This window comes from Osmerus eperlanus, chromosome 1 (assembly GCF_963692335.1).
Source record: "Osmerus eperlanus chromosome 1, fOsmEpe2.1, whole genome shotgun sequence".
Classification (NCBI taxonomy): domain Eukaryota; kingdom Metazoa; phylum Chordata; class Actinopteri; order Osmeriformes; family Osmeridae; genus Osmerus; species Osmerus eperlanus.
In genome coordinates, this window is record NC_085018.1 from 25,747,240 (window position 1) to 25,764,127 (window position 16,888).

General features: G+C 45.2%; 2 protein-coding genes across 2 annotated transcripts; both read right to left on the reverse strand.

Moving 5' to 3' along the window:
• Positions 1 to 90: 90 nt before the first annotated feature.
• Positions 91 to 9,266, reverse strand: prkar2ab (protein kinase, cAMP-dependent, regulatory, type II, alpha, B). Its single transcript, XM_062473169.1, is given in 17 exon segments — positions 91 to 413; positions 831 to 969; positions 1,145 to 1,210; positions 1,298 to 1,372; positions 1,575 to 1,676; positions 1,906 to 2,059; positions 2,189 to 2,295; positions 2,432 to 2,571; positions 2,681 to 2,731; positions 3,028 to 3,271; positions 6,212 to 6,288; positions 7,751 to 7,868; positions 7,970 to 8,060; positions 8,239 to 8,366; positions 8,455 to 8,547; positions 8,961 to 9,070; positions 9,140 to 9,266. Coding segments are annotated over 16 exon segments (1,806 nt in total). The 5' UTR covers positions 9,057 to 9,070; positions 9,140 to 9,266; the 3' UTR covers positions 91 to 288.
• A 428-nt stretch (positions 9,267 to 9,694) lies between these two features.
• On the reverse strand, positions 9,695 to 16,757 carry LOC134029162 (NCK-interacting protein with SH3 domain-like). The gene is made up of 13 exons (XM_062473181.1): positions 16,382 to 16,757; positions 15,381 to 15,493; positions 14,995 to 15,190; positions 14,778 to 14,853; positions 14,028 to 14,614; positions 13,762 to 13,932; positions 13,569 to 13,655; positions 13,323 to 13,461; positions 13,007 to 13,087; positions 12,714 to 12,842; positions 12,453 to 12,542; positions 12,156 to 12,328; positions 9,695 to 12,040 (listed from the first exon to the last, which is right to left on the reverse strand). The coding sequence occupies exons 1-13, from the start codon at positions 16,550 to 16,552 to the stop codon at positions 11,816 to 11,818; spliced, it is 2,238 nt and encodes a 745-aa protein (XP_062329165.1). The 5' UTR covers positions 16,553 to 16,757; the 3' UTR covers positions 9,695 to 11,815.
• Between the last annotated feature and the right edge of the window lie 131 nt (positions 16,758 to 16,888).

The following is a 16,888-nucleotide window of genomic DNA, read 5'->3' on the forward strand; positions in this document are numbered from 1 at the left end:
CCACTATCTTTTTTTTAAAATAGGAAAATGTAAAACTACAAAAACAGTGAGCCAACAAGTGAACTAAGACAAGAAATAAAATACACAATAATAAATACATTTGAGGTTTATTTTAATCTAGTACATTCTTATCCATATAAATGAAGGACAGTTTTCCTAGAGTATTTAAATTATATATCATAAACATAATATATAGTAATTGGTATTGATAACGTATGAAAGTGTACAACAAACTATATACACTGTATGCAAATGTCATCTGCATGTATGTGATTGATTTGGATGCCTTTAAGGTTTCAAGTCTACACTGGAACCAAACAGAGCTACCAGTTGGTCTTCATAATTGGAGATGTTCCTCTTCATAATCTCTTTACACGGACCAAGCAACCGCTCAAAAGCCTGAATGTCTATTACTGAGGGAGAACAGAACAGAAACAAAGGGAGGGAAACAAGCGTATATTTATATGATGACAGGAAGTAGCCAATAATGGTGTGTCATTCAAGACACTCGTATTGATTTGATCATTTATTGATAATGATAGACATGGGAATAGGTTTGACTTTGGAGTGGATGTAAGGTATCTAGGGGAAGCAAATGGAGTAATAATCCCCCCCAGATGGACAGTAACATAGACAACACAGGGAGCTGGTGGAGGGTGGCAGCAGCACGAAATAATACAACAACAATTATATTGCTGACCTATGGTGGACCAATGGGCTTGAAGCAGGCTAACACAGGTGTTGTTGATGACTGGGACGATGTGCGGTGTCAGAGTCGTGCTTGAACTAGGCTTCACTCATGTTAACCGCTTAATGGATATTGAACTTACCCAGGCACTTGGTTCCTCCGACAGCATAGACTGATGCTGCTCGTGGCTTGTTGGTCACCAGAGCCAACTCCCCAAAGTACTGTCCCCTGCGGCAGCGGGCTATCTCCACCTCCGTGTTGTCCTGCTGACCTGCCTTCGTCTGCAGACAGGTGGTTGATTGTTCCAGCAACAGCAAAAGGTCACAGGCAACCAAAAACATTTACCATGACAAAAAATTAACTCAAAACCCTGCATTATGCAACCAAGCGTACGCAGGCGAAAAGTGATGTAAAAAATGATGAAGAAAAGGAAGACAAAAGGAGGATTTTACACACTTTGCTTTTCATCATGATCTTCACTTCGCCTGACTCCACAATGTAGAAACAGTCAGCCATTTCCCCCTGAGAAAAAAATAGAAAATACAAAAACTTTATAGAATTACAAGGCCACAGATATATTGTGTATAGTTCTGACAATGAACTGGCTACCTGCATGATGAGACGCTCCTCATCTTTGAACACTCTTACTCCAAGAACATCTACGATCTTCATTCTCTCAGACAGCTAAAGAAGGTTGGGTCGTGACAAAGGCACAGAAAATATGGATTTATTCAGGGTCTTCAATATCAAGAGCTCAGGAAAACTCAAGAAAAACTACTTGCCTCGGGGGAATGTCCCTGTACTTACTGTAAGTCGCTCTGGATAAGAGTGTCTGCTAAATGACTAAATGTAAAAAATAACCTGTGTCTCCTGTACCAACACGTACCTCCAGAGACTTCAGAAGGGGAACACATTCGATGAAGGCATCGTACATCCTCCTCTTCTTGGCATTGTTTTTCACAATCAGTCGGTGAAATGTGGCCCGATCCTGAAAAGAAAAACACACACAAGCTACAGTGCAAAAGTCTTTGGCACAATTCAAATTCATGCAAACATGCATTCATACATTAAGAAATAATGAAATTAAAAGGCTAAAAACAAAACTCAACACTGCACTTTTATACTGCCACATAAATAAACAGGACAAAATGTCCATGAAAAAACACCATATATGCTTGTAGGCTACATCACATTGCCCAGCTGGCCCGGTTACTCACCAGACCCCACAGCGCCCCCTCCTGAGTGGCGATGATAGTTGCAGCTCGTGGGGTGTTATACATGAGTGCCAACTCCCCGAAACTGCCCTTGTTATCATACGTCCCCACGCGCAGCCCAACGCCATCCTTTTGGACTACGATATCATACACACCCCTTTAACAGAGAGGACAGGAGGATCAAGGGGACGAGAGCCTTCCTCTAGAACCTCTGAACACACGCAATTCATACAAATACTCTCTCATGCCGCGAAATTGTTTTCTCTACTACACCAACAACACACACCTCTCAATGACGTAGAAGTTGTCTCCGTCGCTCCCCTGGTCTATGATGTGCTCCTGGGATTTGACGCGTACCTCGAACATGCCGTCTAGTACCTCTGAGAATTGTTCCTGTGTGTGTAGGCGGTGGTATTTACACGCATACACACACAAAAGCAAACATGTAATCATGTGTCATTTACTTGGTCTTTTTCTATTTTTTATTTTTATTTTTTTATTTACTCATGGAGAATAGCGCTTTCTTTACCTGATCTAGGGTTTTAAACAATAGTATGTCTCGGCATGCGTCCTGGAGACTGCAACGCTGCTCGTCTGTCTTGGGGTGAACCACGCGAGCCTCCAATTCATCGTCCTCGTCGTCGTCTGGGTTATAGGCCTCTGCACACACTGAGGGAACACAAGTGTTGTGACACGTGAGGCTATCCTCGGGCCGAATGAGAGATGGAACAGAGGAAAAACCAACTCGTTGGAACCATCACACAAGATTAATACTGACCTGATACTCTGCGGTTATATTTCTGGGATGAGGGCAATACAGGCAGGGAGACTGAAAGAGAGAGTGAGAGAGTGAGTAACCCCAAAATACATATTTAAAAATGACTTTTACAATATTCTAATTACTTATTTTTCTCTGAAAAATGTAGGCCTATCCCAATAGAAAGCATGTGATTTTTAAAGAAGACTGATCTGACTGCATCCGAGTAAATGTTAGGACAAGAATAGCATTCACTGAGAACACTATCAGCTGACCATCTATCACGTTGTGCGCGTGTGAGACATAGTAAAGATAACACGACAAAGAACATAAAAAATGGCTGAATTAAAGTGAAAAGTATCACTCACACAAAACGTCCGACTCTTCGTCGTCTTCCTCATTTGATTCCTCTAATGAGTTGTTTTCAAAAGACACCCCTTTTCTGATTGATTTGACGGGACACTCTTTCACTGGCTTGACATTACGGCTATCTCGTAGATGAGTGAAATGCTGTATAGCAAATTCGACCAGATCCGGAGGCCTGCGTCGCAGAACTTCCACAGTATATGCTTGCAGTAACTCCGTCAAACCAACTGGAATCTGAACACTCATCTCACAACTTTGGAAGTTTATCTGTTGAAGTTTAAATTGCAGTTTATTGTTAGCATTAATCTTCCACAGGCTGTGCAATGTAGCCAACAACGGCATAGACCGGGGAGGACAATCACTTATTTTGACATTGGTCTTTTGATCCGGCAAAGCAGGATCAACCGGGAAATCCATGTTGTTGCTCGGTATTATCCTACCTCTAAAAACGTATTAGTAGGCAGGAAACCGAAGTGTAAAATAACCAATTTGAATGCATGTCAGAGATATAGGCTGGGCCCAGTGAGATCAGACATGCGGTCAAATTTACATTTACATTTAGTCATTTAGCATTGCCTATAGTAGATAAATACATGTAAATGTAAAAGTTGACTTAATGCACACTAACGGCTTGATAACTAATGATAATAAGCCTACCTTATGATGTTGCCTTCTCGGTGATCCGTTTCAGTCTGACATTTCTCATACATTTGATAAGTGCGCTTTTGCCCCCCGGCGAGACCACCCATTTCCCTACACCCGAAACCCCCGCGCACGTCCGCTGACAGACTGGTCTAGGCCTACCGGCTCCACATTTAGACCAATAGCCTATCGGAAAGTATCGAACGTCTTTCAGATCAAATCTAATTAACGGTTGTCTAACCTTTTGTGTTTTGGAGCGTGACAATTATTCGTGCTCTGTCCACTCTAAAGCTTCAAAGGTTTTGGGAGGATATTTTTGTAACTGTAGATGAAAGAGTCAGTCACAGGTGACCATCAAAGTGTCTGCTAACGTTGCTAACATATTAAATGTTTTAACGGAACATAGACTAGTTTTCGGACTAACCGTTTTGTTAGCCACCAAAAATGTTTCACAGCAACAAAGTCTGCACTAACTTGGTTATTAGGGCTCACTTTCTGTTGCCATTGAACAGCATCTCATAGTCTGTGTGCTGGAAGAAAAAGTCACGAAAACGTTCCCTTGGACCTTTCGTTGCAACTGTTTCCATGAATAATGATAATTTCTTGAAAACCACATAAGACTAGTTGAAGGTTGTATTTACAAAACAGTATTCATACCGTTGACTATCGATAGTGAACATCGGGTTGCCAGCTCCCCTAAACAATTACAATATTTCCCTTTACAACACGGAAATGTGGGTCTTATTGCTTAAATCAGACAAAACTGACCTTGCAAAAGAGTAGTCTTTTACAATGTTTCAAATCATTTTATTTTATTTGTATTTACATACATAAGACAAACAATGCCCTTTCCACTGAAAAATCATAATGTTATGGCTTCACAACCACTAGATTAGAGCAGATCATAATTAGCTCAAGCTCAAGAACTAATGCTAATCATTTGGTTATCTGGTTCATTCATTCAGACATGAATGTGACCACATAGTGAACGTATCGATGTCCAGATCTGTTGCGACTGGAACACATATCGTAAGAAGATGCACCTACTCCCTGACATACGGATATATTCAAGTCTGTAAAGGTAAGGCACATGTTCAGTTCGTTTTCTATTTAAAAAACAACATAACAAAAACACACAAAGTACAGAAGAAGGAACATTTAACCTGTGTGTGTTGGTGCCGTGCACCCCCAACCATTATCATGTCACTGTATCAGCTTGTTCCCTTGTTGGGACTTTGTGTGTGTTTGTGTTTGTGTTTATTCTACAAGGTGTCTGTGTGAAACAATGTGTGTATCAATGAATCACAGTCTGATATGAGACGTGGGTTTTAAAAGCATGTGGTGGACTTCGTTAGCTAGGGACCTGACGTAGATCACAAGTTGGGTGCCGCCCAGTTCAGGAACTTCATGGCAAGCTCAAATCCTAAGAAGCAGGCCTGAGGAAAATAAATATGCAGACGTTGATATGTACATTAATTTTTTTGTTTTTCATTCAACATTTATGTAACTAGGTCCAAAACGTCAATAACTGAGAGGGAAAGATGACGACACAACGTCAATATCCACAACTGACCCAGAAAATTCTGAATGATCTATCTTTTCACACTACGACACAATATCACTGTTGGGGTTCGCGTCAGCGGTACGAGTGATTTAAAATGCAGAGCTGGATGAAAGACGGGGAAACCGAATCCCATTGAGAAAAGAGATGCGTCACAGGAATACACGTTATCGCAGCAGGAGAGGCGAGTTCACGCGAGAGTTGTGTACAGGTTAAACGGCGGCTGGTCTTGTTGTCGAGGGTACTTACCGCGTTGGCGGGGAAAGCTCGGAGCATGACCGCGGTGAAGCCCTTGTAGAGAGAACCTACTCCCTCCTCTCTCAGCAACTCACGCAGAACATCCCGGAATCCGTTAGGATACTTTCCCTCTGGAGCTGTGTGTGTGACAGTGTGTGTGAGTGTGTGACAGTGTGAGTGTGTGTGTGACAGTGTGAGTGTGTGTGTGTGACAGTGTGTGTGTTAGTGAGAGCTCAGGTCAGACATGTCACTCACATTCTATTTTTTACCGTTTATCCAAATAAAGTCAACAAGGCCGGTTAGAATTGACCAACCTGTTTGGAAGCGGGACTTGAGCACATCAGGGGGTATGGCCACGGCCCAGTTGAAGATCCCAGCCATGCCTCCAGCAAACAGAATACTGGGAACACTCAGCTCATTGGGGCTGCACAGAAACAGCAGTTAGTCTGCAGATGTATTACACACTCACTGATATATAACACACACACTCACTGATATATAACACACACATTACCTGATATATAACACACACACACACACACACACACACTGATATATAACACACACACACTGACATAACAGACACTCACTAGTCAACACAAACATCTGTACTGCGCTGGAAAGGTAGGAAGGTTGTTTTTTGTGTATAAAATTCATACATGAGAAAACTTTTCTAAAAACATTAGATGCTCGTATAGGGTGCCCTCATTCAACACTGCATGAGTGTGACTAGCAGTTGAAAAAACTCACCTTTTTCCCGCTGGTGTGAGAATACGCTTTAGCCATTCATAGGTCATGAAGTACATCCCACTGGCTGGCACATCTAAAATCAGAGCAACAAACAGTTCATTTAGAAAACTAAAAGCTCCCAGTCATTCACTTCCATAATTCACTGGACAGTGGCCATGTTTTTATGTTATTTAGTTTCTGTTCTCTAGCACTTTGAGTTTCAGAAGACACAAGGAAACGAAGGTGGAAGTCCAGACTGGCAGCTTTAATGAGGGGATTTTCCTCCATATAGGATGAATGGTTTGGACACGACAGAACACTATGATGTAATGGGAGCAGACCAGACCAGCTCTGTGCTCACAGCCAGTACCTCTCATCAGAGTCAGAGCAGTACCTCTCATCAGGGTCAGAGCAGTACCTCTCATCAGAGTCAGAGCAGTACCTCTCATCAGGGTCAGAGCAGTACCTCTCATCAGAGTCAGAGCAGTACCTCTCATCAGGGTCAGAGCAGTGCCTCTCATCAGGGTCAGAGCAGTACCTCTCATCAGGGTCAGAGCAGTACCTCTCATCAGGGTCAGAGCAGTACCTCTCATCAGAGTCAGAGCAGTACCTCTCATCAGGGTCAGAGCAGTACCTCTCATCAGAGTCAGAGCAGTACCTCTCATCAGGGTCAGAGCAGTACCTCTCATCAGAGTCAGAGCAGTACCTCTCATCAGGGTCAGAGCAGTACCTCTCATCAGAGTCAGAGCAGTACCTCTCATCAGGGTCAGAGCAGTACCTCTCATCAGAGTCAGAGCAGTACCTCTCATCAGGGTCAGAGCAGTACCTCTCATCAGAGTCAGAGCAGTACCTCTCATCAGAGTCAGAGCAGTACCTCTCATCAGGGTCAGAGCAGTACCTCTCATCAGTCAGAGCAGTACCTCTCATCAGAGTCAGAGCAGTACCTCTCATCAGGGTCAGAGCAGTACCTCTCATCAGAGTCAGAGCAGTACCTCTCATCAGTCAGAGCAGTGCCTCTCATCAGGGTCAGAGCAGTACCTCTCATCAGAGTCAGAGCAGTACCTCTCATCAGGGTCAGAGCAGTACCTCTCATCAGGGTCAGAGCAGTACCTCTCATCAGAGTCAGAGCAGTACCTCTCATCAGGGTCAGAGCAGTACCTCTCATCAGGGTCAGAGCAGTACCTCTCATCAGGGTCAGAGCAGTACCTCTCATCAGGGTCAGAGCAGTACCTCTCATCAGTCAGAGCAGTACCTCTCATCAGTCAGAGCAGTACCTCTCATCAGAGTCAGAGCAGTACCTCTCATCAGTCAGAGCAGTACCTCTCATCAGGGTCAGAGCAGTACCTCTCATCAGGGTCAGAGCAGTACCTCTCATCAGTCAGAGCAGTACCTCTCATCAGGGTCAGAGCAGTGCCTCTCATCAGGGTCAGAGCAGTACCTCTCATCAGGGTCAGAGCAGTGCCTCTCATCAGGGTCAGAGCAGTACCTCTCATCAGGGTCAGAGCAGTACCTCTCATCAGGGTCAGAGCAGTACCTCTCATCAGTCAGAGCAGTACCTCTCATCAGGGTCAGAGCAGTGCCTTTGTATATCCCCTTAATGCCGCTCTCTCTGTACAGCTGCTTCACACAGTCCATGGGCCCGGCGTACTTCACCTCTCCACTAGCTGCCTGGATCTATATACACACACACACACACGTTACCACACACACACAACCACACACACACACACAAGCATGTATTTTTGCCCCAGGCTTGGTACCAGTACTCCTCTCACCTGCAGCAGACACTTGATGCGCTCTCCTGGAGCCATGATGGCGGTGGTGAACACACCGGACAGCATCCCAGCAGCAAACAGCTGGTGATATCTGGAAGGACCCACAGAGGATGAGGTGCTTCCTACTCCCCCAACGTGTCAAGATCCTCGTACAGTTTTATTGTAAATTGTACAGCACTTTTGCACCCTTTGTGTGAGGGCTTTATAAATACATTTTGATTGATTGATTGAAGACAAACACCCACTGGTGTGTATACAGTGTCACTTACTTCAGGATCTCGTCTGGAGTTTTCTGCTGAAGCTTCTTGCCCAGACCGAAACCAAAGAAGCAGACGGCGAACATCGGGGTCACTCCGATGATTGGAGCTGCCATGCCCTTGTACAAGCCTTTCATCCCCTGTGCATGAGCACAAAATAAAAATAAATAAGAAAATTGCAACCAACATATTCAATATTTATATTTGTCTTTCTCTCTACACCCCCACCTCTTTGGCAAGAGTCTTTTTGAAACAATCAAAGGTGCCAGCATACTGGGGTATCTGTCCTGGTACAGGCTTGGGTTGTGTCTGTATACGAACCTGAAGATTAAACAGACACAAATTGAAGGAACAGGAGAACAGACCAAACAATATATAGTATTTAAACGTATTCGTCAAAACATACGGATTTGAACGGCATTACAGGTTATACTGCGCGGGACAACCAGTAACGTGACAAGCCAAACCTGCTCAGGACTTTGGTTACGTCATGGGTCAGTGGATAACCTTATTGTTACAGCACTGATTCGTAACTGCTTTAATCAATACATTAGCTAACTACATATCAATAAGCTTTCTGTGAGTAGGACATTATTTCCATGTCGTTATTTGAATCTGAATATCTTGCTAGCCTGCTAGGTAAGACAGGACAAGCCCGTGGGTTAACAATTTGGTAACATTTCAAAATATAGTGCAAACAGGTAATAAACGAACAGCCTTTCAAGCTATCTTACTTTTATTGTGTCGAGAGGGTGTCCAGCAAAGACCAAACAGACACCACCAAACCCCCCTGCTACAAAGTTTTTTCCTGGACTGATGGTCTGCGACATGATTCCTCCTTTTCCTTAAAAATAGAAAAGAACACTTAGAAAAAGGTAAAGTAGTCGGCGGTAACAAGTGAGGACGTACAGACCTGTGTAGCTGCTGCAGTTTTCTGTCAAGCCGCAAAAACCTTTCACCCAGATCACTGCCCGGACTGAGTTTACAGCAACACCATACACGATCTTTGTCCGTCTATAATTGCTGTCCGACCAGAATAGTACATTTCTACCCTGTTAAAGCATAAATGTATGTGTTAAAGCTATACATATAAATAGGGCCCTAAACGGTTCACCGAAATATATAATGGTAAACTCAAATACTATTTGACTATTATCCTATAATCTGTAGGCCTACGTAATTTCAAATACTAAAAAGCATGTACGGTAGACTACTTCTATATCCATTGGGTGTATTTACATTTAGAAACACATTTCCATTATTCAAGACCGATACACCAACAAACGTCTAGCAAATGGCCCATGGTTGCTCATTTATTCCCATTTGTTCATGTTGTTGCTAGAAATTTGTAGCGTATGTCGTCAATAGGATGTATACATCCTAAACTACAACAATAAGCCAATATAGGCTACATGCAATGCTTGTAATTAATAGTCCTAACTGCTGTTTAATCCAGACAAACAATACACTTAATTGAGATGTTTATTTGCATTGTAAACATTAGGAAAATACAGTTGACCCCATATCGCCTTTCCAACCATTTCATTTTCTATCTTTCTTTTAGAAAATATATTTTAAGTAGTTACCATGACACAGTGGTGGTGGTTTAGGGGAAAGCAGGGCATAGATTTAAGGGGAAATGACGAACACTCTCACAAACCCATTTACAAAACATACATTAATCACATGTAGGGTTACTCATACTTAATTTACTGATCAACACTCATGAACACACATACAGTATATAAGAATAGACATTATTAAAAACCAACTGTGTATGTGATTTGTTTATGTTACTCAAACAAAACACCTCCTCAAATGCCTCTTATTAAACCAAGTGTTAAGTAATAAAAATAAGATATGAAACCAAGAGACATCACTGTAACAGATGCGAGGGCGTGTGGTGAATTAACTAAATTAGTGTCCGAAACGGATAAGGATTGGAGAACACGGTGGTCAGTACCAGAGCCGGCCCAAGGCATGAGCGAACTAAGCGGCTGCTTAGGGCCCCCGTGGCCACCAGAGGGCCCCCAAGACCACATGAAATTACAGTTTCATTTAAAAATTATATATATATTATATATATTGTATTGGCGTCACCGAGGGGCCCCCCAAGTTAATTCTGCTTAAGGCTCCATAAAGGCTTGGGCCGGCACTGGTCACTACAGAACTGGTGTGGGGTGGACGGCCCTCGCTTGTTAAGTGAGCCTCAAACTGACTAGTCGGGTGTTGAATTTGGGACAATAGTGGAGAATATTCTCACCAGCCAAAACACCACTTTTCTCACCAGCCAAAACACCACTATTCTCACCAGCCAAAACACCACTATTCTCACCAGCCAAAACACCACTATTCTCACCAGCCAAAACACCACTATTCTCACCAGCCAAAACACCACTATTCTCATCAGTCAAAACACCACTATTCTCACCAGCCAAAACACTACTATTCTCACCAGCCAAAACACCACTATTCTCACCAGTCAAAACACCACGATTCTCACCAGCCAAAACACCACTACTGTCATGAAACATTAAAAAAATACAACTACAAAACAAGTTAAGTGAGTAGGTGGAGCCATCTGAAAATCCCTTAACATTAACAACAAGTGCATTAACAATACATATATTCCCTTTCAGTCATAGTCCACACAGGTAGTCAGAGCTGGTTTAGAAGACGTATTAGAAGCAGCCATTGCACTGGTTTAGCCTTGCTTTATAATACTGTTACTCTGCAGCTAGCCGTATCCTAGCAGAAGCACAGACCAGGACCTGTCTAACACTTGTTCTGTTGAGCTTTTCACGGCCAAATCGCAAATGCGTAGTCTGGCATTATCAAGGGGCGCAGGCCGAACCCCCCTGGACCCAGTGGTATAGAATTGTATAGCGAACGAAACACCACCTTGGTTGATTACCAAAATGCCTCCATGGTGCTTCTCTGTTCTGTCATTGTATTAAACCAGTCCTGTATTCGGTAAAAGGTTGCGATTGGCACGGCACTTCGTACCAGAGGGAAATCTGTTTGAACGGGAGTTTGGCCAGACCACTCTGCCAGAGCAGATTAACCATGACAAGACAGATCGGCCTCCCAGGCTAGGCTATGCCAAGCACAAAGCAATTAGCGCAGATAGCAATAGTTAAGCTATGCTTCAGGTTAAGAGTCAGGACCACAGATAAGTGAACACAACTTTTGTCTTTAAACCTAAAACCTACTGTGATGCCATGCCACCTTGTAAGAGCGAGAGTGAAACACAGAAAAATACAGAAAAAGAACAGTGTAAGAATACAGTATGCTATCAGGAACAAGCTACTCAGAGTAGTTATTTCCCTTTTAAGGAAGCAGACTTTACCACCGGGTTCCCAGGTCTAGATTAATCTTAACCCCAAACTAAAAACAACCCCCATCTTCAACAGACTTCTTGAAAGAGTGATTTAGTCTAGGACAAGCCATAATCTAGCCTAAATTAGTGTAGAGGAGACACTGATGTGTTCTCACAGCTAGCTAACCAGTCAACCCAAAGCATATAGACAGCGACATCTCCACAGGATAACAGAGCAGGCTACTGTGGGGAAGGCCACAAGTGTCTTATTCAGCTTTCGTTCAGTTGGGGGAATTCCTTATAGACCTGCTGTACTATTAGTTTATCCATCTGTTTGGCCGTGGCTCCACCCCCATCGCCAAGGGTTTCGTCATCTGCTTCCTCGTTCAGAATCATGCGCAGCGCCCCCTGCAGGTCACTGACACGGTGTCGGTGCTCCAAGTAGTCTGTGGAGCGCATGATGGAGTGCATGAGGGAGAGATACTCCATCCTCAACTGGAGGGAGAAAACGAGAGAGAATTAAGAAATTATGGCTTTTTTTTCTTTTTATCAAACAGACTCATGGGTGCCGTAGCAGAGAATGTGAATGTGTTTGTATCTAGGCATCCACCTTGTCTCCAGGTGACAGGTCAGAGATTTGTCGAACTATGATGTCAATCATCACCATCATGTCAGTGCGGTAGAAGATGTCAGCAGATTCTCGGCTGGCAAAGACATCCTGGAGGAACTTAAGGACGGAGTGTGGGGCCGGGGGGGCGTGTTTGAAGACACACACAGGGTCATCTGGAGTCGGAATACAGAAGAAAATTGCTCAAACGACCTAAGTGTTAATTTTTTTTCTTCACATTTAAGTCAAATTTTATTCAGAAAACTGTGATCAAATCTGAGAAAGTTTAAAAAGTCTCACCCCCTCTGTTTAGCAGCAGCAGAACTTTCTCTGTGAGGATCTTAGGGTTTTTCTTCATTACGGTCTGCATGATGACGTTGTTACTGGGCACTGAGGGACAATCACAAATTCAGGAACCTCAAACCTCTCAAAACCTAAAGCTGTTCACGAACACAACAATGTTTCCATAGCAACATCAACGCTATACGCAAAATAACAACCATCCAAACCCCCAAAATAATAACAGCCAGCTGGGCTTTGTATTTCAAAAGCTTCCCTCACCAGAGAGGTGCAGGTTGAAGGCCAGGAGGAGGTTGAGACAGAGATCTGGCAGCTGCTCAGTGGGGTCTGATGGAAGACCCTCCTCCACCACGTCCAGAATGAACTGGACAAACCCTGCGTTCAAGTGCTCTGTGGACCAGGTCAGAAGAGATACGCATGTGTGAACGAGACACAGCGAAACATAGTACACAATGGAATCGCATGTTCTGTGGACTACTTTTTATACTACTTCCTCCTCCTTACTATCAGGTGGCTTTAGAAGTAAGTTATGAAACAAATTCTCTGTCTCTTACCGTAGTGGTGATAGGGAACTTGTTCGCCCATGGAGAAGATCATCGTCAGCACCAAAGCAGTGTAACACATCTTCTGGTGCTCTGGTAGAGACAGAGAGAAGCACAGAAAATCAAAGAAAGGAGAAGAAGAAAGAGAGAACTCAGGACAGGGAACATGGACGTGAAGAAGCATACCATTGTAATTATTCAGAAATTGTTTGATTTAAATCTGTCTAAAGGGGTTGAAGGGGCTCTGGAGTTGGGGACTGTCAGTAGAAAGGAAGGAGTGAGGAGGGAGGGGGAGGAGGAAGGAAGGAGGAGGAGCAGAGGGACCCACCCTGGGTGTCCGTCTGTAAGTCCCTGGCTAGCTCCATGGGCAGAATGGAGTTGAGCAGGGTGGAGATGAGGGCTGCGTCCAGGCTGCACACGGCTCCGAACACCTTGAGCAGCAGCAGGCGAAGGGACACACGGTGTTCCTACAAGGTCGGCGAGGAGACACAGAGCTGTGAGTCATGGAGAGGACATTCTGGCACATTCTGTTGAGAGATTTTACTGAAGAGGTCTCCCTCAAAGTGGTTCTTACCATCTGATAGTAGGAGACCAGTGACAGTACCGGTTCAGAATGGTTGGTCTTGCACATCCTGTTACACACCTCCGGGTCTGCGTCGGTCTGAGAACACAATTCTTCAGAAGTTTACAGTTGTTTTCACAGCTTGTGTAACTTGACCCACGCGAACTCTCTCACACTCAAAAGACGACTCGAGCGGTTGTCTCACCAGTATCTTCAGCAGCTCCTCCAGATAGCAGGCTATGAGGGTGTGGTCCTCGTGGAGGGCCCAGCTGCGCTGCTGGGAGTCCTCGCGATGGCGAGCCAGGTCGCCGAAGATCACCTCCAGACGCTGCTCATCGTGACACACCTGTCCCCGCGGCAACGCTGAACCCAAATCCTACAACGACAGTGGTGGCAGTTGTAACCTCTACCCAGCTTGCAGCAAAAAATAATATGTTAGTGGATATTTCAACCAACAATTACAAGTCTGACCTTGCTCTCCACCAGTGAGAGAAGGACTTTCTCTAAGTCGGAGGAGGCTTGAGGTAAGGCGGTCTGCAGGTGTCCCACGACAACGCCGACGGCCACTCGCGACAGCTCGTAACTAAGGCCCGTGTTCTTACGCACCAGCTCGATCAGCTCCGCCCCCGTCGTCATGGGAAAGGGCTCCGCCCTGGTGGGGCTCCCCAGGGGACTCTCTGTGACAGGGGGAGGGGCTACGGGCCACTCTGTTTCTGATTGGTCATCCAAGCTTGGCTGTAAGGGTATTGTAGGTTGGGGCTGGGTCTGGGACGGAGGCTGAGGTGCAGGGCCTCTGTTTGAGGGAAGCGGTTGTGGTGGGGGGTTGGGGTTGGGGTGGGTGTCGTCAGGTTGGGGGGCAGGGGGCTTGACCCGACTTGGGACCGGAGGCGGGGTGCTGGCCACACTGGGAAGGCTGATATCAGAGGAGATCACTGAGTGGGAGGAGCTGGAGTCTAGAGAAGCTGAGCTAACGGCTGGGGACAGGCCCAAGCCTGCATCAGGAGCGGGGCCAGGAGAGGGAGGCACAGATGACGCTTCGGAGGGAATGTCTGGTGCCGCTAAGAAAGAAAGAAAGAAAGAAAGAAAGAAAGAGAGGACGATCAAGGAGAATACAGTGAATGAAGTCGGGTTGCAGTTCATGGAGGGAGAGAGCGTTAGAGAGGAGAGAAAGGACCGAGAGAGAGAGAGAAAGAGAGAGATCAGCGAAGATGAGGAGCTAACCTGGACGTCTGGTAGCTCTCTGCTTCTCAGGGGGGGGTGGGGTGAGGGGCGCTGCCCGGCGAGGTTGAGGAGGAACCTGAATGAGAGGAAGACAGAGGGAGAACCAGGAGGAGAGACAAACAGAACCACGCCACGTTAAACATCCCCAATAGGACACAGGACAGTGGGTGTTGGTGACGCGTGCCCATGTCTGAGTTGTTACTCTGGTCCACTTCACCTGGTAAAAGCCCTGTTCTCCCTGCATGTTCTCCAGACTCCCTGACACTGGCACGCTGGCCTGGCGTCGACTGAGCCCATTGGGGGGCTGAGGGGTGTTGGTGAGAGACAGCTCGCTGGTGGAGGAGGGCAGACCGTGCTTGGATGGAGTCGGGCTTCGTCGTGCCAGGGTCTCCTTCCTGTGGTGGATCAACTTCCTGTCCCAGAGACAGCAGGAAGTCAGACAAACCGACAGGAAGCCCCGGGACAACATTCAACTCCATATGGACTGAATATACTTAAGCCAGCACATTAGACACCATTTAATGTCAAACAACGTATATAATTATATAATTGAGTTAGTTGTAGTGTAATGCAATATAATTATGTTGGTATCAAAAGACTGACTGTAGGACATCTCTCTGTTCAAGATTGTATTTGCCCCCATTCTTCATGGCCACATTATGGATGCCTTCGATTGCTCTGTCGATGGACTGCAACACATCATCCTGTTCTGGGGCCTGGGAGACAGAGAGAAAGAGAGTAAGAAAGAGAGTGTGAAATATTTATTCATCACAGCATTAACAATGAGCCTCTGGACAAAAACTCATATCTGTGTGGCTGGAGGGAGAAGGGGACTTCAGGCGGAAAAAAATGGGACAGTTATCTAACTGTGATCAAAGCCTGATGAGAATGCACCAAACACTCAGTACAGCATCACATTTGCTCACATCAAGCTACTCACACTGGCTGTGGAACGGGAATGCACTCGGACCAAGCAGCTTAGAAAACTAAAGATGCTCGTTAACAGTCTGCTGCGGTACTAACCGACATTTGACTGGCACTATACAATCTGAATGAGAGCACTGTAGACCCAGCAGTTACGGCTGTCACTGGTGTCCCCATGGGCAACTACCGTCTTTCTCTTCGGGCTGCTCCCCGTAATGGTCTCCAGGGACCCGTGTCATGAGGTCTGAGCTCCAACTGCGCGTGACACAGATGCGTCGCAGCATTTTCGGGGCATTTTTCATTTATTTAGTTCTTGTCACAACGAGCCCTGCGGCACACAGCAGATGGCATTGCAAACTTGGCAAGTGTTCTCGATTCAACCCTGTCCTCACCAAATGTCAGTTTATTTTTTAACGGTGCTGATGAAACCAATGGGGTTGATCTGCCCTTGCACAAATTGAGCAACGCCGTTCCGAAAACTATTGACAAGCACATTAAAGTAAAAATATTATAGAATCCATGAAGCCACCTTTGCTTGCTCGTTCTTTAGTTTGTGAGTCGATAATGGAGGTTACAAGGCTAATACCGCACTAGCATGGCAAACTGCCTCTGTCAGAGAAAAAAAAATCCACGTCAACGCTGACTCTTGGAAAATGAACTATTGAAATTGGACCTCCTACCTGAATCTTTTCGACATAAGATGCGGGGATGTATCCCGTCTCACCGGAGGTGCAGCGAGATCCAAGCCACCAGTGTTTGTTGCTTCGCTCCAGAATCAGAAAGCTCTCCCCGGCCGCAAACTGAAGCGAGTTGGGCTCCGCGGATCGAAAGGCATACAGAGACCGATACATACTTTGGCTTCGAATCCCTCCGTAAATTTCTTTAAAAGCCAAATAATGCACGCAAAAGATAACACGGTTACCTCATTGATCGATTTACCCTGGGGACGGCAACCTAAAATGGATATTTACAACTTGAGTAAATAAATCCTGCGTCCTCTGTATTGCTTACTACATGACAATCCAACTTGCACTCTTTCACAGTAAACACAGCAGGGGGCGCGCACGCAAAACAACATATGGCACGCCCATTTAGAGGAGACGCCCCCTGTCATTCAGACCGTTGAATCAATTCTAGAGTAGGCCTGCGAACAATTTACATAAAGACATATCTAGTTTACATAATTA

Excerpts from the sequence above, each read along its gene's own strand:
- LOC134029162 (XM_062473181.1), bottom strand. The coding sequence starts at position 16,552 with ATGTATCGGTCTCTGTATGCCTTTCGATCCGCGGAGCCCAACTCGCTT. Across the intron at positions 14,854-14,994 it reads GAGAACAGGGCTTTTACCAG|GTTCCTCCTCAACCTCGCCG; the intron begins GTGAAGTGGACC and ends CCTCTCATTCAG. Across the intron at positions 13,088-13,322 it reads CTTACAGACGGACACCCAGG|AGCACCAGAAGATGTGTTAC; the intron begins GTGGGTCCCTCT and ends TGTCTCTACCAG.